The sequence below is a fragment of the Microtus ochrogaster genome, chromosome 4 (genome assembly GCF_000317375.1).
Source record: "Microtus ochrogaster isolate Prairie Vole_2 chromosome 4, MicOch1.0, whole genome shotgun sequence".
In the NCBI taxonomy this organism is placed as follows: Eukaryota; Metazoa; Chordata; class Mammalia; order Rodentia; family Cricetidae; genus Microtus; species Microtus ochrogaster.
Window position 1 is genome coordinate 22,395,603 of NC_022011.1, and position 19,581 is coordinate 22,415,183.

The 19,581-nt window shown below is 45.0% G+C and overlaps 1 protein-coding gene across 1 annotated transcript in view; it reads left to right on the plus strand.

The window, feature by feature from the left end:
• The first annotated feature begins 1,534 nt into the window (after positions 1-1,534).
• The window catches only part of Vat1l (vesicle amine transport 1 like), a 153,170-nt gene continuing 135,123 nt past the window's right edge, over positions 1,535-19,581 (plus strand). Inside the window, exon 1 of the mRNA XM_005345720.3 lies at positions 1,535-1,880. Within this exon, the coding sequence (XP_005345777.1) occupies positions 1,654-1,880 (227 nt within the window). The 5' untranslated portion in view covers positions 1,535-1,653. The remainder of the gene's footprint in view (positions 1,881-19,581) is intronic.

Sequence of the window (19,581 nt, forward strand, 5' to 3'; positions counted from 1 at the left end):
AGTGTCAAGAAAGTCGAGAACCTCAATTGAGAAGATACCTCCATAAGATCTGGCTATACGGCATTTTCTAAATTCATCATTGATTGGGGAGGTTCCAGCCCATCGTGGGCGGTGCCATCCCTGGGTTGGTGGTCCGAGGTTCTAAAAGAAAGCAGGCTGAGTAAGTCTAGAGGAACAAGCGAGTAAGCAGCACTCTTCCATGGCCTCTGCATCAGCTCCTGCCTCCAGGTCCCTGCCCTGTTTGTTTGAGCTCCTGCCCGGACTTCTCTCAGGGATGAATTGTTACCTGGGAGTGTAAGCTGAAATAAACTCTTTTCCCAAGTTGCTTTGGTCATAGTGTTTTACCATAGCAACACTGACCCTAACTAGGTCAGTGGATATGGGTGTTGGATCTTAGAAAGACAAAATGTCACCTAAGACCTCAAAAGTAGAATTTACCTAAACTGAAAAGTCCATCTGAGGAGAAATCATATCTCTTTCCTTAAACCGCACAGGGCAGCCAACTCCTAAATCATCTTTAAGGCAGCACAAATGACATGCCTGGATTGCATCTGTAGTTTGGGTTATTTTTTTGTTTGTTTTTTGAGAGAGTCTCACTATGTAGGCCTGGCCAGCCTGCTCACTATGTAGACCAGGCTACCCTCCGACTCTCAGAGATTCACCGGTCTCTGCCTCACAGGTGCTGAATTAAAGGGGTTGCTCCTCCGGGTTCTGCAATTTTGAATTCTTACTCGTTTAGACTCATTGAAACAGGGTTTCTCTGCTACCTCCATTTCCTGAGTGCTGGGACTACCCACAGGTGCCACCACACCCTGCTGGAGAAAGTACACATTTTTCTATAAACTTTCAAAACAAAAGACAGGGCGTGTGTGTGTGTGTGTGTGTGTGTGTGTGTGTGTGTGTTACAGGAGGTTCTTGTTCTTCTGGAGATCCCAGTAGGAATCAGACCTATTCTGAGACCGAATTGCTCAAAAAAAGCATAGGTCCTAAGAACTATGATAAGGAAGCCTCAGGAGAAGCCCAGGAAGAGCATCCCGCATGACACGGGGTCCAGATGGAAGACTGGTCCTGGCTTTTCAGAGCCCTGGTTGGGATGGATCTCTAACTTCCCGCACCTCCCTGCCGTTCCACTCAAAACCAGCAGATGGTAAACAGCCCAATTTTCCGGCTATCCCGCCTACCGCTGCCTACCCGCGGGAGAGGAGGCAACCTTGTCTCCAGGCAGCATCCTCCAGGCCCAGACATTCATCTCTGTCCATTTCAAGGCGCCAGAGTCTGTGCCGTATATACCCAAGTATTGAGCCCACTCCAGGGATTGGGGTGTCCAGGCAGCCGCTCCTGGTGTGTTTTATTCAAGAGTCTTGGGGAAAATCCGTTTTGAAGGTTGCGACCAAGAGCCTGATTTGGGACCCGCTCAAAAGCTGGACTTGAGGTTTGGTTTGTTGCAGAAGGAAATGTGAGGGCGGGAGGTGGGGCGCGAGGGCGCGGCTCCTCTGAGGATTACGGCGGAGGCGGTGGACCGCGGCTCCGCTCACAGAGGTTGCAGCCATTGCGCTGAAGAGCATCCCACATTCAACAGGAGGAACCTGAGGGAGAAAAGCCGCGACCCCCCTCACAGCCTCAGCCTGTGCGCCCCGCGGCCCCTCACGCGCCATGGCCAAGGAAGGCGTAGAGAAGGCGGAGGAGACGGAGCAGATGATCGAGAAGGAGACCAGCAAGGAGCCTGCTGAGGGTGGCGACAGCTCCCACCGCCTTGGGGATGCCCAGGAGATGCGCGCTGTGGTGTTGGCCGGCTTCGGCGGGCTCAACAAGCTGAGGCTCTCCAGAAAGGCCATGCCGGAGCCACAGGACGGCGAGCTCAAGATTCGCGTCAAAGCCTGGTCCAGTATCTACGACTTTTTGGGTTTTCTCTCTTTTGCGCGCTGAGAGCTCCGGGAGTGGGTGGGAGAATGTAGGTTGGGGATCCTGCCCAGGTACCCAGTACCCACAGGCAGTGGGCGCCCTTTCTACATCCACACTTGGCTCTCAGTGCTCCCCCACCCCCAGCCCAAGCCAGTGGAGCCTGGGGAGTATGCTCAGAGGATGCCCTTCTCCCCACATCAGATGTACGGTGACAGGAAGGATAGTGGCTCCCAGGACTTGAAGTCCTGGAAGATTGCGTTGTACCCCTCTTGCAGGACAACTCAGCTGCAACACTGGGAGGGACGTAAGGGTGGGAATTAATCGTCTGTGTGGTTAAAAAAAAAATAGCAGTCGTCGTATTTGTACTGTTCCCGGTGTTGGTGTTGGTTTTTTTGTTTTTGTTTTGTTTTTTCTGGAGTTTTACATATGCGATCCCATTTAATACTTCCTGAGACCCAGTAAGTCAGGTACCCAGCTTTAGAGGTGAAAAACCGGAGACACCTGCCAATATCACTCAGCTGCCACTAAGTGACCTGACTGGGACTTGACACTTGATCTCTTTTTTCACCTCTATGCATCCCGATGGGGCTGAGGACAGTGTGCAGGGCTGCGTGCCCCCACCCCCACCCCTTGTCCGTTTCTTTCCCCAGACTTAAATGAGGAAAGGAACTGAGAAGCAAGAGCCTTAACCAGTCTCTAAGCTAGGTGGAAGGTGAGATCAGGGATGCCACCGCCGTCTACCTACCCCCACCCCCCAACCATCCTCCCGACCCATACTGCATCTTCTGCTCCCCCCACACCCCGTGGCTGGGAAAACCAGACCGTGTTCTTTAGGTACTCCTGAGCTGCTCTCAGAAAGAGCCGACACTCTAAGAGACCCTCTATTCCAGTTCCTCCTGGGGAGATGTGCCTAGACCAACTGGGATTCCTCATAGTGTGAAAGCTTTCACACTTGGGGGCACAACACCACCATGCCCCTGAAGTCAAGTGGAGTGGGGATTTCCGGAACTGCTCACTGCGCTCAGCTTCCTATACTAACCACGAATCTTACAAGGGCTGTTGGCTGGAATTCCTAAGACCCTGGGGTTCCTACTTCATAGAAACAGCAGCAGACTCAAACCTCCCTAGGGTTTGATCTGGAAAGAAGGCTGGGATCTGCCAACCGATCTAAGGGCAAGAAAAAGGCAAAGCCCTCCCTTTGGCCCCTTCACCACCTTGACAGCAGGCAGGCTTTATTTGCCAGATTAGGAGGCAACTGAGCAATGATTAGCTCTTCATACATGAAACTGGTCCTGCTTGGCTTTAAACACGGTTTGGAGGTTTCTCGGGTGAGGGGAGGAATTCAGGGAAAGAGAAGCTTCCAGACAGTCTGGGGATCTTGTGCAGTTCTTTCCATTAACTCTTGGGAGGCCAAGGTGATTGATCCCAGCAGGCAGAGGCTTTACCTGCCTCTTTCACCAATAAATGAGCAGTATCCCGCAGAGTTGTCACAGTGCGTTTTCTAAGTAAGTGGTGGTGGATGGTAAATGAATTGAGGGGGTAGATTGGAGGAGGGTTGTGGGGGTCATCATTTTTCTTTTATCGTTGATGGAAGACCACCTACCTAGTATAGTTAAACCATGTGTGAATAACTCTTCCTTAATGACCTCATCAAAAACATTATGCACCTATGCACACACATTTATACACAAGTGTGTGTGTGTGTGTGTGTGTGTGTGTGTGTGTGTGTATGTGTGATTTAGGAACTTTCATTCACTCTGAAAATTGAGGACTAGGATTCAAAAATATATGAAGAGAGTAACGGTTAGGGCCACAAATTCAAGGAAAGAGCTTTAGCTGCAGTCTGAGTAAGTCTGTGTTCCCCCGTCTTCTGCATTCACTAGCCCTGTGCTCAATACAAGGAAATACCTGCAGGAGAAGGGACATTTTGAAGTAATCTCGAGATGAAAGCCAGAAGGTGATTTTTAGAGACAGACAGACAAATCTGCTCTTGAATTGAGCCACATACATGTACATATTCACATATGCACGTTTACACATATGTATACAACACACCACACGCAAGCACATATGCACACACACATGAACACATGTACATTTGCACGCAGGTACACACACACACATGAGCGCACACATTCACACAACTACAGAAGCCCTGCTTCTTCAGAAAGCCGCACAGACCTGGTCTGGACTTAGACCATAGTATGGCAAAGAGCACCAGATTGATTTTTTTTTTCCTTTCACCAAGCAAGAAGCAGAATTAATCAGTTTGCAAGGCCACCCTGGAATAGCTAGTGGAGATGGCCTGCTGGGCCTGTCATCCTCCGCTGGGCTGGGATTGGCTGGCTAACGAGGCCCATTGATTATAAGTTTCAGCCTTGAGAGCAACATGACTCATTCCATGTTTTTATGAATCAACTGAGGCCTTGTGGCTGAAGGTCCCCCTTTCATCTGCTTTCAGTTTTTAATGGAAACCTTTTTGTCATCAAATAGGATGTTCTTTTTAGCTTGGAAACAAAGCACAGCACATCTGAGCTGGTACTATTTAGACCTGGGACAAGGGTTCAAGTTGGTGAGTCCATAATTATAAAAGTAGATAAAAAAGAACAGGAAGAAAGGCTTGTTTTTATCTCATTTACCCTCTAATTCACTGATTGGTTGGGCAGGTATTGTTCGTACAGAACAAATTGGATATTGGGGACATTGGGTGATTTGTCAAAAGTATCACACAAGCAGGAGTCAGGATCTGTGTTTGTGTGTCCTCGGGGCTTCTGCACTTCCCCCTTTATCCTGCTTTTGTGACCCTCAGAAATACCTCAGGAGATGTGATTTGTCTCTCTAGACCATGATATCTATAGCTGTTTCCTTTGTTTAATACATATGGGCCCATTGTTCTTCTTATGTGCGACTAAGGGGACACTTTTTGACTACTCCCAGAGCAATATTGCTGGGTTTTCTGGAAATTAAAGATGTGTTCAAGTGCAGCTTAGAAAGAGCCACTGCTTGTTGCTGTAGCATTGGAAGCACAGAGCATTCTGCCCTCTAAAAAAAAATGTCAGCTGACGGGAGACCCATTTCACAAATTTTGCATGAAATGGGTATGTAGCAGTAGGTTTAAGTGCCCAAACAGCAAATGAGTGTGTGTATGAGTGTGTGTGTGTGAGAGAGAGAGAGAGAGAGAGAGAGAGTCTGTATGTGTGTGAGGAGTGTGTATGAGTATATGTGTGTGTGTGTGTGTGTGTGTGTGTGTGTGTGTGTGTGTGTGTGTCTTTTGAAGACAGGTGGACCTGAGTATATGCTTAAGCTTCTACTCCTCCTTCTGTGTCCTTGGTGAGCTTGTCTCACTTTCTCCAAGCTTCCTAGGGTTCATCTGCAAAACATGGAGGGTACAATGACCTCTGTGGTACCAAGAGGACCAAACCTGAGTTCTAGCTCAGCTCCTTCCTTGCTAACTGGATACCATGGACCAGGCTCCTTGGAACCAGAGACTAGTACAGAGTCTTTTGCAAGCAGTTTTCTGGGGAGGACCTTTCAGGGCAAAGAGGGAAAAGCAAACAGGCCAGGGCAGAGAGGGTTAACAGGCTATGGTCTCCGTTGGATCCCTCTGCAGAGTCGGTTCCTCCCAAGAGTAAGAAACGGTATGCCTTTTGGCCACTGGCTGGGCTGCTAATGGGAGCATGGGCTCTCTTAAGCAGAGGTTCTCATACAATGGAGCACAGTTCTCCAGGAAATTATGAATAGCCATGAGGGTTCTAGATGAAGCACAATCTCACTCCTTGGTTGGCATTGCTGATTAGCTACCCTAAACCTAAACAGAGGACTGGTTTGTATAATGGGGATGATTGTGATGCCTCCTTGACTAGTACTGTACTGTAGTTGAAATGAGGTCAAACACACAAGCCCTTTATATATAATCAATGGCTAATGCTTATTGTTTTTGGTTACCCTCACATCACTACCTATGGAGTCTTATTATTCAAGCTAGAATAGTTCTAAAAGTGAAATGATTGACAATTATGCTGGGATAGCAGGGCCAAATTGGAAGGATCCTAGACAAACTAGGGTATGTTGCTCTCCTACCTGATAAGGGTCCGATGACCTATGACCTTGTTGCCATCATGTCTTTTGAAAAGGAGCTGGTAAGGTTCTGAGGCTGGTTGAAGGTCTCCAGGTTGAGCTGTAGGAGTGTATTTAAGTGGCCATTAACAAGCCTTGTCTAGTTTGTGGCTCAAATTGGCTTGTGGCGGAAAGTCACTAATGGATTGGGGACATTTATTTTCTCAGAGTGATTTACAGCAAGAAGCCATATGAAACTGTTGGAAGGAGACCAATTGGATGAAAAATGGCTCTGGCTAGTCATGGTCCCATTGGCTGATCTAAAAATGGGCTGAGGGCGGGCCACCCCAGAAGCAAGCCAGCAGATGGGTAGAATTCTAATATGTCATAAGGGCAGGTAGGAGACAGGGGAGGAATGTGCACTCACTAAACAGTTGTTATGAGCCAGATATTGAGTTCATATATAGGACAACAAGGTCAATGTCACTGACTCTGTTTTAAGCAAGACTTGTCAGGACTTCAGACTTGCAAGTGGAAAAGAGATATAAAAATTCCAAGTCCATATTGCTCCTGGATTCTTCACCTTTGGGAGCCAGAGAATAGAAAAGCATAATGATAAAGATAGAGAGGGATGAGGAAGAGGAAGAGGAGGAGGGGGAAAGAGAGAGAGAGAGAGAGAGAGAGAGAGAGAGAGAGAGAGAGAGAGAGAGGCAAATCCATAACATAGTGGGTATAACATAGAGAAAGCACCATGAGTGGTTTTTATCCCTTTGAGACAGAACTGATAAGACTCAAAATTGTATACTGTCTGCCCCCAGATGGTCTTTGTATGTGTCCCATTTCCATTTCCTCTATGCTTCTGAGGTACAAGATACCTTGAGGATAAAGTTACTGGTTGGTACCGCTGATAGAGACCACTCATGCTGATTAATCCTCAGAGCCACTCATGAGAGTGGAGCTCTTTCCTTTGCTTCCTCTGACAAATTGGCCACATTGCAAACACTGACAGCTGGAAGACACGGTGTCCTAAATCGGTATAGCACTAACCTGTCACTAGTGAGGTTGGCGGGATGAAATACTGTCAATGACATGCTCTGAGTTTGTGCAAGTAAGCAAATGGAGTCCGTGAGGTTCAATGACACAGCTGTTTGTAAAACTGAGAAATTATGCTTAGAGAACTCAAGTGCCCAACTCAGAAGGTGCTCTGACATGGAGCCTAGGCTACAGAGTTCTGAATCACGCTGTGTTGAGTGAAGATAGCAGGGTTTGACATGGAAAGGGTGATGCTGTGCTGAGTCATAGTTAAGTCTCCTTTGGTAATGAGCAGACACAGCTTGCTCTGTGTTTGTGTTTGTTCATTACCTATATCCTTGCTAATGAGGACCAGGGACAATGACGGTTCCTGTTCACCCAATAACAGAATGGAAATTCAATGGTCAGTTTGTTTTGTTCTGTCTGGAGACAAGGTTTCACTAAGCATCCCAGGCTAGCCGGGAACTTACAATCTTCCTGCTTCAACCTTCCAAAGTTTAAATATGTATGATCATACCTAGCGTAGACATCTCTGCCTCCCAGCAACCTGAATAGGTAAGAACACAAAACTGTCATTTATCTTTTCTCATTGCTGTGACCAATGCCTGACAAAAGCAGTTTAAAGGAAGAAAGGTTTGTCTTGGCTCAGAGTTTGGAAAAATAGTCCTTCATGGCAAGGAAGGCATGCGCACTGACTGGAGAGGCTCATTTCATGGTGGTGGGAGCTTGCAGCTACGCACGTGGTGTGGATCAGGAAGCAGAGAGTTTAGAAACGAGGTTATAGTCCTGAAAATCCTACCCTCCATGACCCACCTCCACCAGCCATGTGCAGACCCCAAAGGGTCCACAACCTCCCAAAATAGCCCCACCAGTGGGACACTACATATTAAAACACATGAGCCTATGGGAGACATTTAAGATTTAACCTATAACACAGTAGCTCATCTAGCACATGTTTAGCCCCATTATTTTAAGTCATTGTTTATAGGGAACCATCTTGTCCCTTTGAGACTGTTTTGATCTCAACTCAATAGGGACACTAGGCTATTCCTTTATCCTTCCCTTCTCTCTCTCTCTCTCTCTCTCTCTCTCTCTCTCTCTTTCTCTCTCTCTCTCTACCACATATATTCCTCTCTTCTTCCTCATTTTTCCATTATGATTAAAAAAAAATAGCAATGGTCATCATAGCATAGCCCAATAACAGAAGCAATAACTGAAAAAATTTACAGTAGATGGTGAACAAGATTGAGAAATTAAGATCTGTAGTAATCTTTTATGTCAAGTAGGATTCATCCAACTGGAAATAGTTTCACTAAAATAAACATGAAGTAAATTGCAATTAGCTTGACAATGCTATTTAGAATATTGTAACTTGCTAACATCACCAATGCTGTCATAACTGTGATTATGTTTTGGTAGCAAGTATATCTAAATTCTCTGGGAGTCAAAGTTATGGAATTAAAAATAGTTTGGGAGCAAGACAAAGTACCTGAAGAAGAGCTGGAAGAGAGGCCAATGAGTGCACGCAGAACGAGCTTGTTCTGAACTATGAATGTGAAAGAGCACTTGGATAGCATCCATAAGGCTCTGTTTAAAAGATGAATTATCAATCCGTTCATTCACCTTTTAGAAAGTACATCTGGAGATGGTTGGTCAACACTCTTTGGTATGAAAGCAAGTATAAAGATAAGCAACACAAGGTACCTGGGCTTTGGTTACAGGCACCCACAAGTTAGTATTTTGCTTTGCTTTTTGTTGGTCACATGTATTTAGGCATGAACTTGGTGCTTGATTTACATACAAAATGAAGGTGAAAGCTTGCAACATCTGACTTATGGTAGCTTCCCATAGACAGCAGACTAATCAGAAACCAAAAGTATTTCATGATGGCATGGGCAATGATGATTGACATTTGTGCCCACCATGCCCCCCTCCCCACTTGCAGCATCCTTTGGGGATCAAAGTTCATTAGGCACATCATCTTTGGATTCCATCCCCACTCTGGAAAGATGGTAGCACAGGAATTAAAAACCATATTTTCCAGGAGAGGATACTGGGACTCAGAAGTTAGGTGGAAATACTGAGAAATTCTCTTGGATAATAGGTGTTCAATAAAGGTCATTTTTCTTTCCTGAGTTTCTCACATTTGAATTGGTGTCTCCTGGTTTTGATTCTCATTGGGAGCAAGGAGCAGGAAGCTGACTTTTGATCCTTATTCCTAGAGTTGGAAATAGACTTGGCTTGTTCTATGAGTACCATCACACCAGCCATCCATGGGTAGTGGTAAGAATTCTCTGACAGTTGAGTATGCATAGACAATCCATCTTTAGAAGTGTGGTTCACTGTAATTCAAAGGATTTCAAATCCCATGACCTTTGGGTGCATCAATGGCACCCAATGCAAACAACAAAGCTCACCCAGGCACAGAGAACCTGTGCCCCCAAGTTCCTAGCACTTCTCTTTACTAAAATGAATCCTTTTGACATCTTGGCATTTGTCGTAGAAGAAAAAGTTTAATTAGAATCCAGAAGAGACTCTTCATAGGAAAGGGCAGCAGGCATGTAATCTCAAATTAGTTCCTCTGTGTGTGATCTCATACAGGAAATTGGTTGGAGTCATGGCATCGAGATGAGTGAGTTTTGTGTTTGAAGGCTCGGGAGACAGCATCGATGCTCCCATGAAAGGCTCTGCTTCATCTCTGAATGTGATATTGTCTTCATAAGAGCATGCAGTCTGCCTCTGCTTTTAATCTTCTTCTGCCAGTGACCCCCGACTCTTCATCTAGTTTCATCCTCAGCACTGTCTGGGAGCAGGGCAAGCCAAATAGCACTTTCCCCAACGAAACCCCATTAGCAAGCTGAGGCACTGGGCCTTGTTACTCTCAACTTTCTAATTGAGTGTGGTCCCCAGAGCTCAATGCAAGATAATTATCCCTTATTTGGGGAAGCACAATGATTCATATCTTAGAATGTCACTGCGTGCAAGCCTTTGGTTATAAATACGCTATATTTGAAGTGAAGTGGGTGTGTATGTAAGCCCTGCTTCCAATCACCTTAGAAACTTGTATTAACTATGGGATGATGGTGGACTTCTTTGAAGCCTCAATTTGTTCATATATAATATTTGTATAACAGTAACAATGGGGGAACCATTTTTTTTGTGTAAGGATCAAAATAGACAGTGGCAGCTTTGGGGATCATTCAGTTGGTAATGTGCTGGCAAGACCAAGTCCGAGGACCTGAATTCAGCCCCCAGCTTCCACATAAAAAGCTGGGTGTGGTGGTGCACACTTGCAAGCTCAGCACTTATAAGGAAGAGATGCATAGATCCTCAAGGCTCGATGGCCAGCCACAGGAGCTTACTCGTCAAGCCCGAAGTCCTAGTGAGAGACTTTGTCTCAAACAACAAAACAGCAAATAACACAAAACGAAGTGCACAACACCCGGAAAATGTTACCCAAGATTGACTTCCGGTTTCCATACACAGAAGCATGATGTGGATATCTACCCACACCCACAATGTACCTACACATATACACATAGGTAGTGCACCTAAAGTACCTAGCAGTGATATTGGTGTATGCAATATTCGTTGATTTAATGATTTTCTGAGATACATTTATGTGTCCCAAGGACATTATTAGTGTGGGGGAGATGCAAAAAAAAAAAAAACATTAGAAAGTCCCCCAGGAATCCATAAAACTCTGTGTGTAGTGATAGAGATAGAACCTGAGACCTCGTGCATGCACAACAAATGAAAGCATAGTCATGATGGAGCTTACTCCCCAGACCCTCATAAGGTTTTCGGGATGGAGCCCACCATTCAGACACTAAATGTCTCCCCCAAAGGTTACAATATCCTAACATCAAGAGTAGCCCAGGCAAGAGGCACCAAGAGTAATTCCTGAAGGAAGAGCGAAGTGAAACCCAGATATACAGTGTTCCTACTGCATGCCTGGGCCTGAGTCAAGCTTAGGAACCTTCAGAGGGAAGAGCAGCCTGTTCCTCCCTGACCTGTGTCTTTGTGTCTCGTTTGTGCTGACCATTGTGGTAGGCCTTTGCTCTTCTCAGCTCTGCTCTCTTCCTTCTTGTCTTTCCATACACTCCCTTCACCTGAGCTAGCTCCTACAGTGAGTTTTCATCTTGAGACTGGCAGAGGTGTCAACTTCGAGATTTGGCTGCCTGGTACAGGTTTTAGTAAGCCCCAGGACAACAGAAAAGGCTTTTCTTCTGATTTTCAAGCAGCAAGGAAAGAAGTTGATTGGTCATTGCTTGGCAGCCTCTAAATCTCTCTCTTTCTCCCTCTAGTTCCCAAAGGGATAAAGAACTTAGACTGTATTTACGTCTTGTTCTCTCCTACATTGGCTTAGAATAATAAGACTGTGTGATTAACAGCTCACTTGGAGTGTGTGTGAGGGAGGGAGGGAGGGAGGGAGGGACGGAGGGACGGAGGGACGGAGGGACGGAGGGAGGGAGGGAGGAAGAGCTGGCATTGCAGGCCTGCTTGTGTTCATGCTTATGTGTATGTATCCTTATGTGAATGTATGTGTGGGGGGAAGGGGTAATAGATATTCCAAAATCAATAGAAACCACTGCAGAAGATATGAACAAGAACCACAAAGGATATGTAAACTTACATGTGCATGTGTGTGTGTACAACTAATTTTAAAAAGAGGTTGGGGTTGAGATTGCAGGTACATGGCACCATGCTGCACTAGGGCAGTCTGTCCACGCAGAAAAGACTGGGGAGATCAGAGGAAGGACTGAAATGGCAACCCTGTTCATTCCATTTTAGGCTCTTAAAATTCTTATTTCAAAGTTATTAAGCAACATAAAATTAAGACTTTCATACCTCTTTGGTAATCTTCGAAATTCTAACACTACCCAATGACCAATTATAGACCAAGTATGGGCTTGGTTAATATAGACATCTAATAAATATTCACAGGAGAGACAAATAAATGATTGACTCTGATGGTAATAAATACAGCTATTGTAACATCTAGTAACACGCTCAAGATAAACGTAGTTTTAGGCTTCCCTCCCTCATCAGTAAGAACCTGGGTCTATCTAGCATTTTTCCCAAACAAGAAAGGTCATCTCTCCTAAGACCTGTAGCTGGTGGGTTTTTGAGTAAGGACTGAATGTCAGGGAGTTTTATTTCTTCTTAACACACCGCGTTACCTTGGAACCCGAAGTTACTTCCCTGCTCTCTAATAACTACCTTCTCTGGGCTGTGACTTCTGAGAATGCTCTGTAATTTTCTCCCTATTGACCTCTGTGTCCACCAAGTGCTGGAGACCAGGGTTGTCAAGAGAACCCCGGGGGCTGCCTCTGATAACTGTTATTCTGGGAGCACTTACTCAGGCATCCCTCAACGCCTGTGTATCAAGAACAGAATTTGGAAAGAAATGATATTTCTATGACTCTGCCTCCATCTTTATATGGACACATTAGCCTTCAAGCCCCACTCCTCAATCTTCAGACAGTTGGGTGTGTTTCCTATGGGGGGTTGTATGGGTTCTCAGAAATGTAGTTCTTCTTTTTTGTTTTTTTAATTATGACCCTTTCCTATCACCCTATTTTGTCCCAATTGTCCCTGAAGCATCTAGATCATACATCTATTTGTGTCCAACTCCCACTGTTTGAAAATAACTTAAGAATGCTATCGTCATTTCCTTATCATTCATACATTAGTCATGTTATTACTGTATCATTACTAATATCATAAAAGACTCATGGAATCTTTTCTTTGCGACACAGACACTATTCTGAGCATTCTGTAGCGATCTCTATGACACCAGATGAGAAAACAAGATCAGAGAGGTGAATGAATTTGTTCAGAATCTGAGCTAAGGATGGAGTCAGGGGTAGAATGCATCCTTAGCCCGGGCAAGACCTTGAGCTCGAACCTTTGCACTCCACAATAAATAAATAATAATTGCCCAGACAATAAGACAGAGAGCTTAGATTTAAGACAGAGTGTGTCTGTCTCCAGCATCCATTCTATCCCTCTTTATGCACCTTTGATTCTCTGACCTGTCATAGGCATGAGCCCCTGGAGTGGGAAAGCAGCTTGATTGGTAGCTAACACAACATCCATACATCATAGCTGTCTTCATTCGAGCCTAAATTCTTGGGCCCATTTCTTTCCCCCTCAAGAAAAAGGTGGGTTTAAGGAAACTGATACACAAAAGGCAGTGCCCCGCCCCATGGAGGTAGTTTGCATCCTGGGATTCGTGTGAACTCTCATGAGTCTCTCTCACTTTCCCTAGCTCTCTCTTTCTTCCCCAAATAGTTACTCATCGTCTTTGGTGGGAGAAGAAAAGCAGGCCTTGCCTAGGATCAAAGAGAATTGCTTTTTCATTTATCTCTGCTACCTCTAGTTCAGTCAGCTAATGGAGAGCTATTAAGCCCACCGTTCCTATGATTGGTCTGAGTGATTTTGTAATTGGATTCTTTTTATCCTCCCTGCAAAACTCACGGAAATTGTTCCGTTTGGGGATTTTGTCATACACTCTGACTCAACCTTCAGGTGGAGCTGGAGATGCTTCACACAGGGGCCGATGCATCCTCCACACTTCCTGATGCAGCTTCAGAGGGCCTCCCTGATGTGACAGAGGAATAGCCAGCACCTCTGGGATGCTGGGAAATAGCCAGCCATCGTCACCTCCTGCCTCCTCCAGGCTGCAAGGTCTGTGCTGTCAGCCAGCCCCGTGGTTCCTTCCTTGTGCCTTTGCTCTTCTTTTCCTAGTCACACTCCTTCCTTTCTTCAGCATAGCTGGGCTCGCTCTCTCCTGAATAAAGAGCAAACTTCTTACGTCACTGTCGCTGAAAGCTGTGTCAATCCAGCCTTCTCTAGAAAACAAGAAAGCTGGGTCCATTAGAGCAACAGAGAAAGGTCTTGAAAACAGTGTTTTCCTGTTGACATCCCAAATGCCTCCTGCTTTCTTCAGACGATCTCTGCTCTCTTCACACTCTGCTCCCTCACCCTCTTCTTCTTCTTCCACCACCCCACTCCCCAATGTGTATTCCCACGAGTGTTCATGGATAGAAGACCTTGGTGTAGAGTCTTCCTTTCTTTGTCTCTATCATATACATTCATTCATTCATTTTGAGACAGGCTCTCTTACTGACAAAGAGCTCCCCAATTTAGCAACACTTGCTAGCAAGCAAGCCTCATGCCCCTTCTGTCTGCCTCCCTGGTGCTGGTATTACAATGGTTGCATTGCTCTTCACGGGGTCCTGGAGATCTGAGTTAAGGCACTCACGCTACGTGACAAGTAGTTTACCAACTGAGCCATCCAGATGTTAAACTCTCTTCTTGCTGTCTGGTCTTTCACACATTCCACTTCCCAGGGGTAAACCTTGGCCCTTTCCAAAGCAGTCAGTGCAGAAAGCCTTTGGTTTGCTTGGTTCTCCCCCTTCCTGTTACCCCAATGTACACCCCAGACCGCAGGCCAAGCAGAGCTGAGGGATAATTTTATTAACAAAGAGAAGAAAGGAAAGAGGAAAACCAGAAACTCTCAGATGTCTTCCCATTTGCATCTCCAAATGGGAAGCGTTGTTTGCGAGCCTTTGATGTATCCCATGCTGAGCATTTTTTGAACGACACACTTCTAGAGCTGCTAATTATCCACGGGGAAGGCAGGAACATCATGATCCTGCTACTGTCTCATTTTTAGCATAGTGACACCTAAATATTAATGAAACAACATTTGAAATTCCATTCTTTAGTGCTAGGGTTTGAATCTGAAACATCCCTCTCAGGCTCGTGTGTTGAACCCTTGGTCCCCAGCTGCGAACACTCTTTTGGGAGGTTCTGGAAGCTTCAACTGGTGGGACATAGATGGCAAAAGTCGATCTCTTGGACTTTATGTTCTTAGTCCCCAGTTTCTTGCTTCCTTGCTTCCTGTGTGCTGTGAAGTGAACAGCCTCCTTCTCCATGCTCCCACTGCCATGCTAGCCTGTTTCTCCCCTTGCCCAGAATCAATGGAGCAAGAAACTGGAGACTAAAGGGTCTTAAATGTTAATCAAAATGAAACATTCTTCCTCCTAAGTCAAGTATTTGGTCACAGCTACCATAGCAGTGAGACTACTGTATTCAGTCATGATGACCGCATTTTAAGTGTTTGATAGCCACATGTGTGTCCAGGAGCTACTATATTGGCTAGCCTGTTCCCGTCACCCCAGGAAGATATAGACAACTGTGCTGCTAGTCTTTACCTCTCTCCATTTGTTCTACTGAAGCAATAGTTTTCTTACACATCTTGCCCACCAGCAGCAATGTCTTGGGACATAACTGCCCTATGACAACAAAAGTAGAGTGTTTCTATGTGGGACTCCTTGGGTCCTCTGTGGCTTTATGGAGAAATCAAGCTGGGGTCACTCTGAACCGAGGTGGGCTAGGGATGAAGGGTTTGAAGAATAGAGGCAAAGAGCCTGCCCATCCCATTCTGTCCTTTGAGATGTACCACTCCCAATGGGACAAGGGAATAGCTACTTTCCCCCTGCTAGCCATGACCCTTGACTAGCAGCTTCCCATGGAATTGTCACACTGTGTAGTCATTTACTTGCTGAGCTCTGAACTCCTGGGAAGCCCAGATGTCACTGTCAGTGTTGTAACATCATTGCCTAGCCAACCCCCAAAACACAGAGGTCTGCTGAATATAGATTAGATGAGAATGAATGTTCTGTGCCACCCACTGCTGCCAAGATCCCTCCTGAAGCTCATGCCATGGTCATAATAAAACATGGAACATAGAGATGTTAACCTTTTCAGCAACCATCATAGGAATGAATACCATCTGCTGCTCCCAGGGGTTGAGTAGCTAAATAACTGCAAGTCCCCCCCCGAATCAAAAACATTAGTCTTGGCATCAAGGGGAGCTTATTTGTGCCACGCTTTGCTGTTTCTGTTGAAAACTGGCTCTGGATATTTACATTCTCAATATGTCTCTTCGGCTATTTTATTACATGGTGAAAATACTACTGAAGTGTGTCTTGAATACTAATTTAGACAGATGATATGAATATATTTCCTTTCCCAGACACAGTGGCAATAAAGAACTCACACAGCTACAGCCTTTGCTAATAGCATCCATCATCACTGTTCATGTTATAGAGAAAGTGATCTGGGTGGGGCAACAGTCCCATCATTTACTAATAAGAGAGTGATAGGCTATGCAAAAATGTCAGATGGATCAGGAAATTCCCTATATATCATAAGGATGTAAAGGCTGTTTACTTAACAATTGTGAATAGAAGAAGTGAGCAGAATTATGTGGAGCCAGACCTCAAGGGGACTACCTACCGTCAAGAGAAATAGGAAGAAAGGGGCTGAGCCATCTAAAACACACTGTTTGCACCCTTTATGGGATGTGGGGCTACTCTTTGGCGTGATTCACTCAGAATGGTTCTGGCTACCCTCACAGAAGATGATGCTATTCGGGTTTCATATACAAGGTATCCTTGCTTTGCACATAATTTTCCTTCCAAGAGCAAATGATTTTCACAGTCTTGAGATATCAAAACAAGTGTTTAAAAAGCCAAGAAAGAAAAAAAATGTGAGTGAGAGTTTTCTGATATCAGTCAAGGCGTATTTTCCTGGGCATGCTTATGCCATCAACTGGGAGTAACAAACAGGTACCCAAACTTCAGTTCTTAAGAAATGAAATGAATCAAACATTTGCTTCTCTGACCCTATCTGGGTTGGAGTTAACTGCTTTGATGAACATACTATCAGGAAGACAAGACCAGAATAAGGAGTGGCTCATTTTCTCTGCTGTTTTTGCTTGACCAGAGCCTCACATCCGATCTACTTGGTCCTTATTGTTGCTGGAGGCTGTCCAGATGATGGGGCCTTTGATACCCATTGGGTGTCAAATTCCACGTGGAATTTGGCGAGGTTTCCCTTGATGCCAAATTCCACAGTATTCTGTGACCTTAGCTTCCTACAACGATATAAAAAGCACTTGGATATGATTTAATATGGACTTTTTAAATAAACATATTTTTATTAATTGCTTTTGTTTTACATACCCACCCCAGTTCCCCTTCCCTCCCCTTCTCCAACCACCCTATCTTTTCCCCTATCCACTCCTCAGAGGGGGTAAGGTCTCCCTTGGGGAGTCAAAGAAGTCTGGCATACCAAGTTGAGGCAGAACCAAACCCCTCCCCCATGTATAAAAGCTGAGCAAGGTTTGCTACCATAGGGAATGGACTCCAAAAAGCCAGTTCATGCACCCAGGATAAGTCCTGGTTCCATTGTCATACCCCCCTCAACAGATCAAGCCACACAATTGTCACCCACATTCAGAAGGCCTAATTTAATCTCATTCAATTTCCCCAGTTGTCAATCCAGAGTCCTTAATATGGACTTTTAACCCCAAGAAATATGCAAATTCTGCAAATACTTTGGCGGCACTGCATGCTAAACACTTTCTGTTTTCTATGTCCTCAGTCTCTGCCCCTTTCTTTGTTCTTTAATCTCTTGAATTCCTCATTTTCCTTTCCTCTTACTACTTTACATCCTTAATTAATGGTGTTATTCTAATTTCAGGCTTTACATAATTAGTTATTAGAACATGTAAGTCTTTCCGTCTCAGGGACCACCACACAAAGACACCCTTAAATATTCACAAGTAACAACTACTCCATGACCATGAGGGGCTAAAAGCCTTAAGCAAGTATTGCACTACAGCTCTTGTCGTGGATTCTACCATATGTCACCAGAACATTATTTTAGGGCCCCAGTCTTTATTCATCCTGTTTCTGGGAGTAATGACTACTGACAGCTCATAGCCAGCCCATCACCTTCTACAGAATTAATTTCAGGAGAAGGGATCCCCTTGTCCAAGATCAATCTCTCTTTCTCTCTCCTTCCCTCTGCCTGTCTCTCCCTCCACGCATCCATCCATCCATCCATCCATCCATCCATCCATCCATCCATCCCTTTTTCCCTTCCTCCTCTCTCTGCAGCTCTCAGGCTGTGACTACTCAGGAAAATCTCTTGTCTTGACTAAGAGCCGCTAAAAGAACAGAAGTGTTCATGGATTCCGAGACCTCTGTATTAGTACATCAGAAATCAACTTCTCCTCTGCCCAAGCCAGCTTTTCCTCAGATGATCCAACCACTGTTCCCTAGAACACTTACTATCAGAATCACACGAATCTCAGTCTTGGAGTCTGTTTCCCCATGAACTTGACCCCTGATACCCTCTGTGTGTTTTGAGAATGGTGGTGGACCCTGAGGCTCACACTCTGGAGCACTTGTGTGAGAGGCATTCTGTGGCACAAGTACTTATCACTACTGGATCCACACCAGCACCTTGGCCTAACCCCCAAGGAAGTCAAACCACCCTCTCATGTAGAAGGGAGAAAATTAAAGCGAAGGTGTTAAATATACCTTTGGTGATGGCAGAGAGTCTCGGAAACACTTCTTTGATAAAACCTTTTGGGCATCTGTGTTTTGACTTCTATCTAGATTCTCTCTTGGCACACCCCTGGTAGTCACGTGAGTGTGCTGCCTCTATGCAGCACAGAAGTCCTCATCATACTCAGCGAGCTTTTAGGAGTTTGGTCCTATGTCTTTATTCTACGCTTCCAAGACCGAGAATACCGCTTGGTGAACATCAGGTGCTCCACATGCCGGACACAGAGGTCCAGTCTTTGTAGTTAAGAATGCTGGGAGATCTCTTCCAAAGGAAGGAAGCATGGAGATTCTGGGTTCATATCACTCACATCTTGACATTGTGAACTTCAACAGGCCCTCATTTTGTTCTTTATAAAATTGGGATAATATCATTGTCCCTAAGCATTATTTATGGGCGTTGAAGAAAGTAAATGAAACCATATGTATAAACCACTTAGTCTTGGATGCAGTAAGTGCCTCATATATGTTATCTAGCATAATCACTGGCCATTGTTGGGGGAGGTTACTTATTCATTTCCCAGCTGCCCAGACTCCCAAAATAATTACATAGGAATCTGTATTAATTGCAATACTCTTTGGCCAATAGCTTAAGCGTATTTCTGGATAACTCTTATATCTTAAAATAACCCATTTCTTTTAATCTATGAAGCCACATGGCTAGATAGGTCCCCTGTTTTGTTTTGCTTTTGTAGCCATGAAAAATTAAAAGCATTAAGTACCGTGACGCTGAGGTCAACAATCTTCACTCCTTGGCTTTAGTTTCTGTATTTCTAACATCATTGCTTTGTCTGAAAAAATAATGCTTCAGCGGGCGGTGGATAATGGGGCTTGTTGGTTTGGAGGCTTGGGTTTTATGAAACCATACGGGGAATTCAAGGGAAGAGATTCCAGTAGAAAGATGTGTGAAAAACAAGAAATTTAGAGAGGAGGAGGCATGATGGGGCACCAAATTGTTCTCTTCCGAATATTTCCACTTACTGACTTTTAGGGAGCAACCATTTTGTTGGAATAATTTATTTGCCCATATTAAAAGTGTTCCCTGGGGCTGAAGAGATGACCCTGTAGTTAAGAGTGTAGAAATAGGAGCGGCGGGCTGCGTCCCGGCACCCGGCCGCCCACATGGCTAGCTCTACCCGAAATAATTACACGGACACTGTGT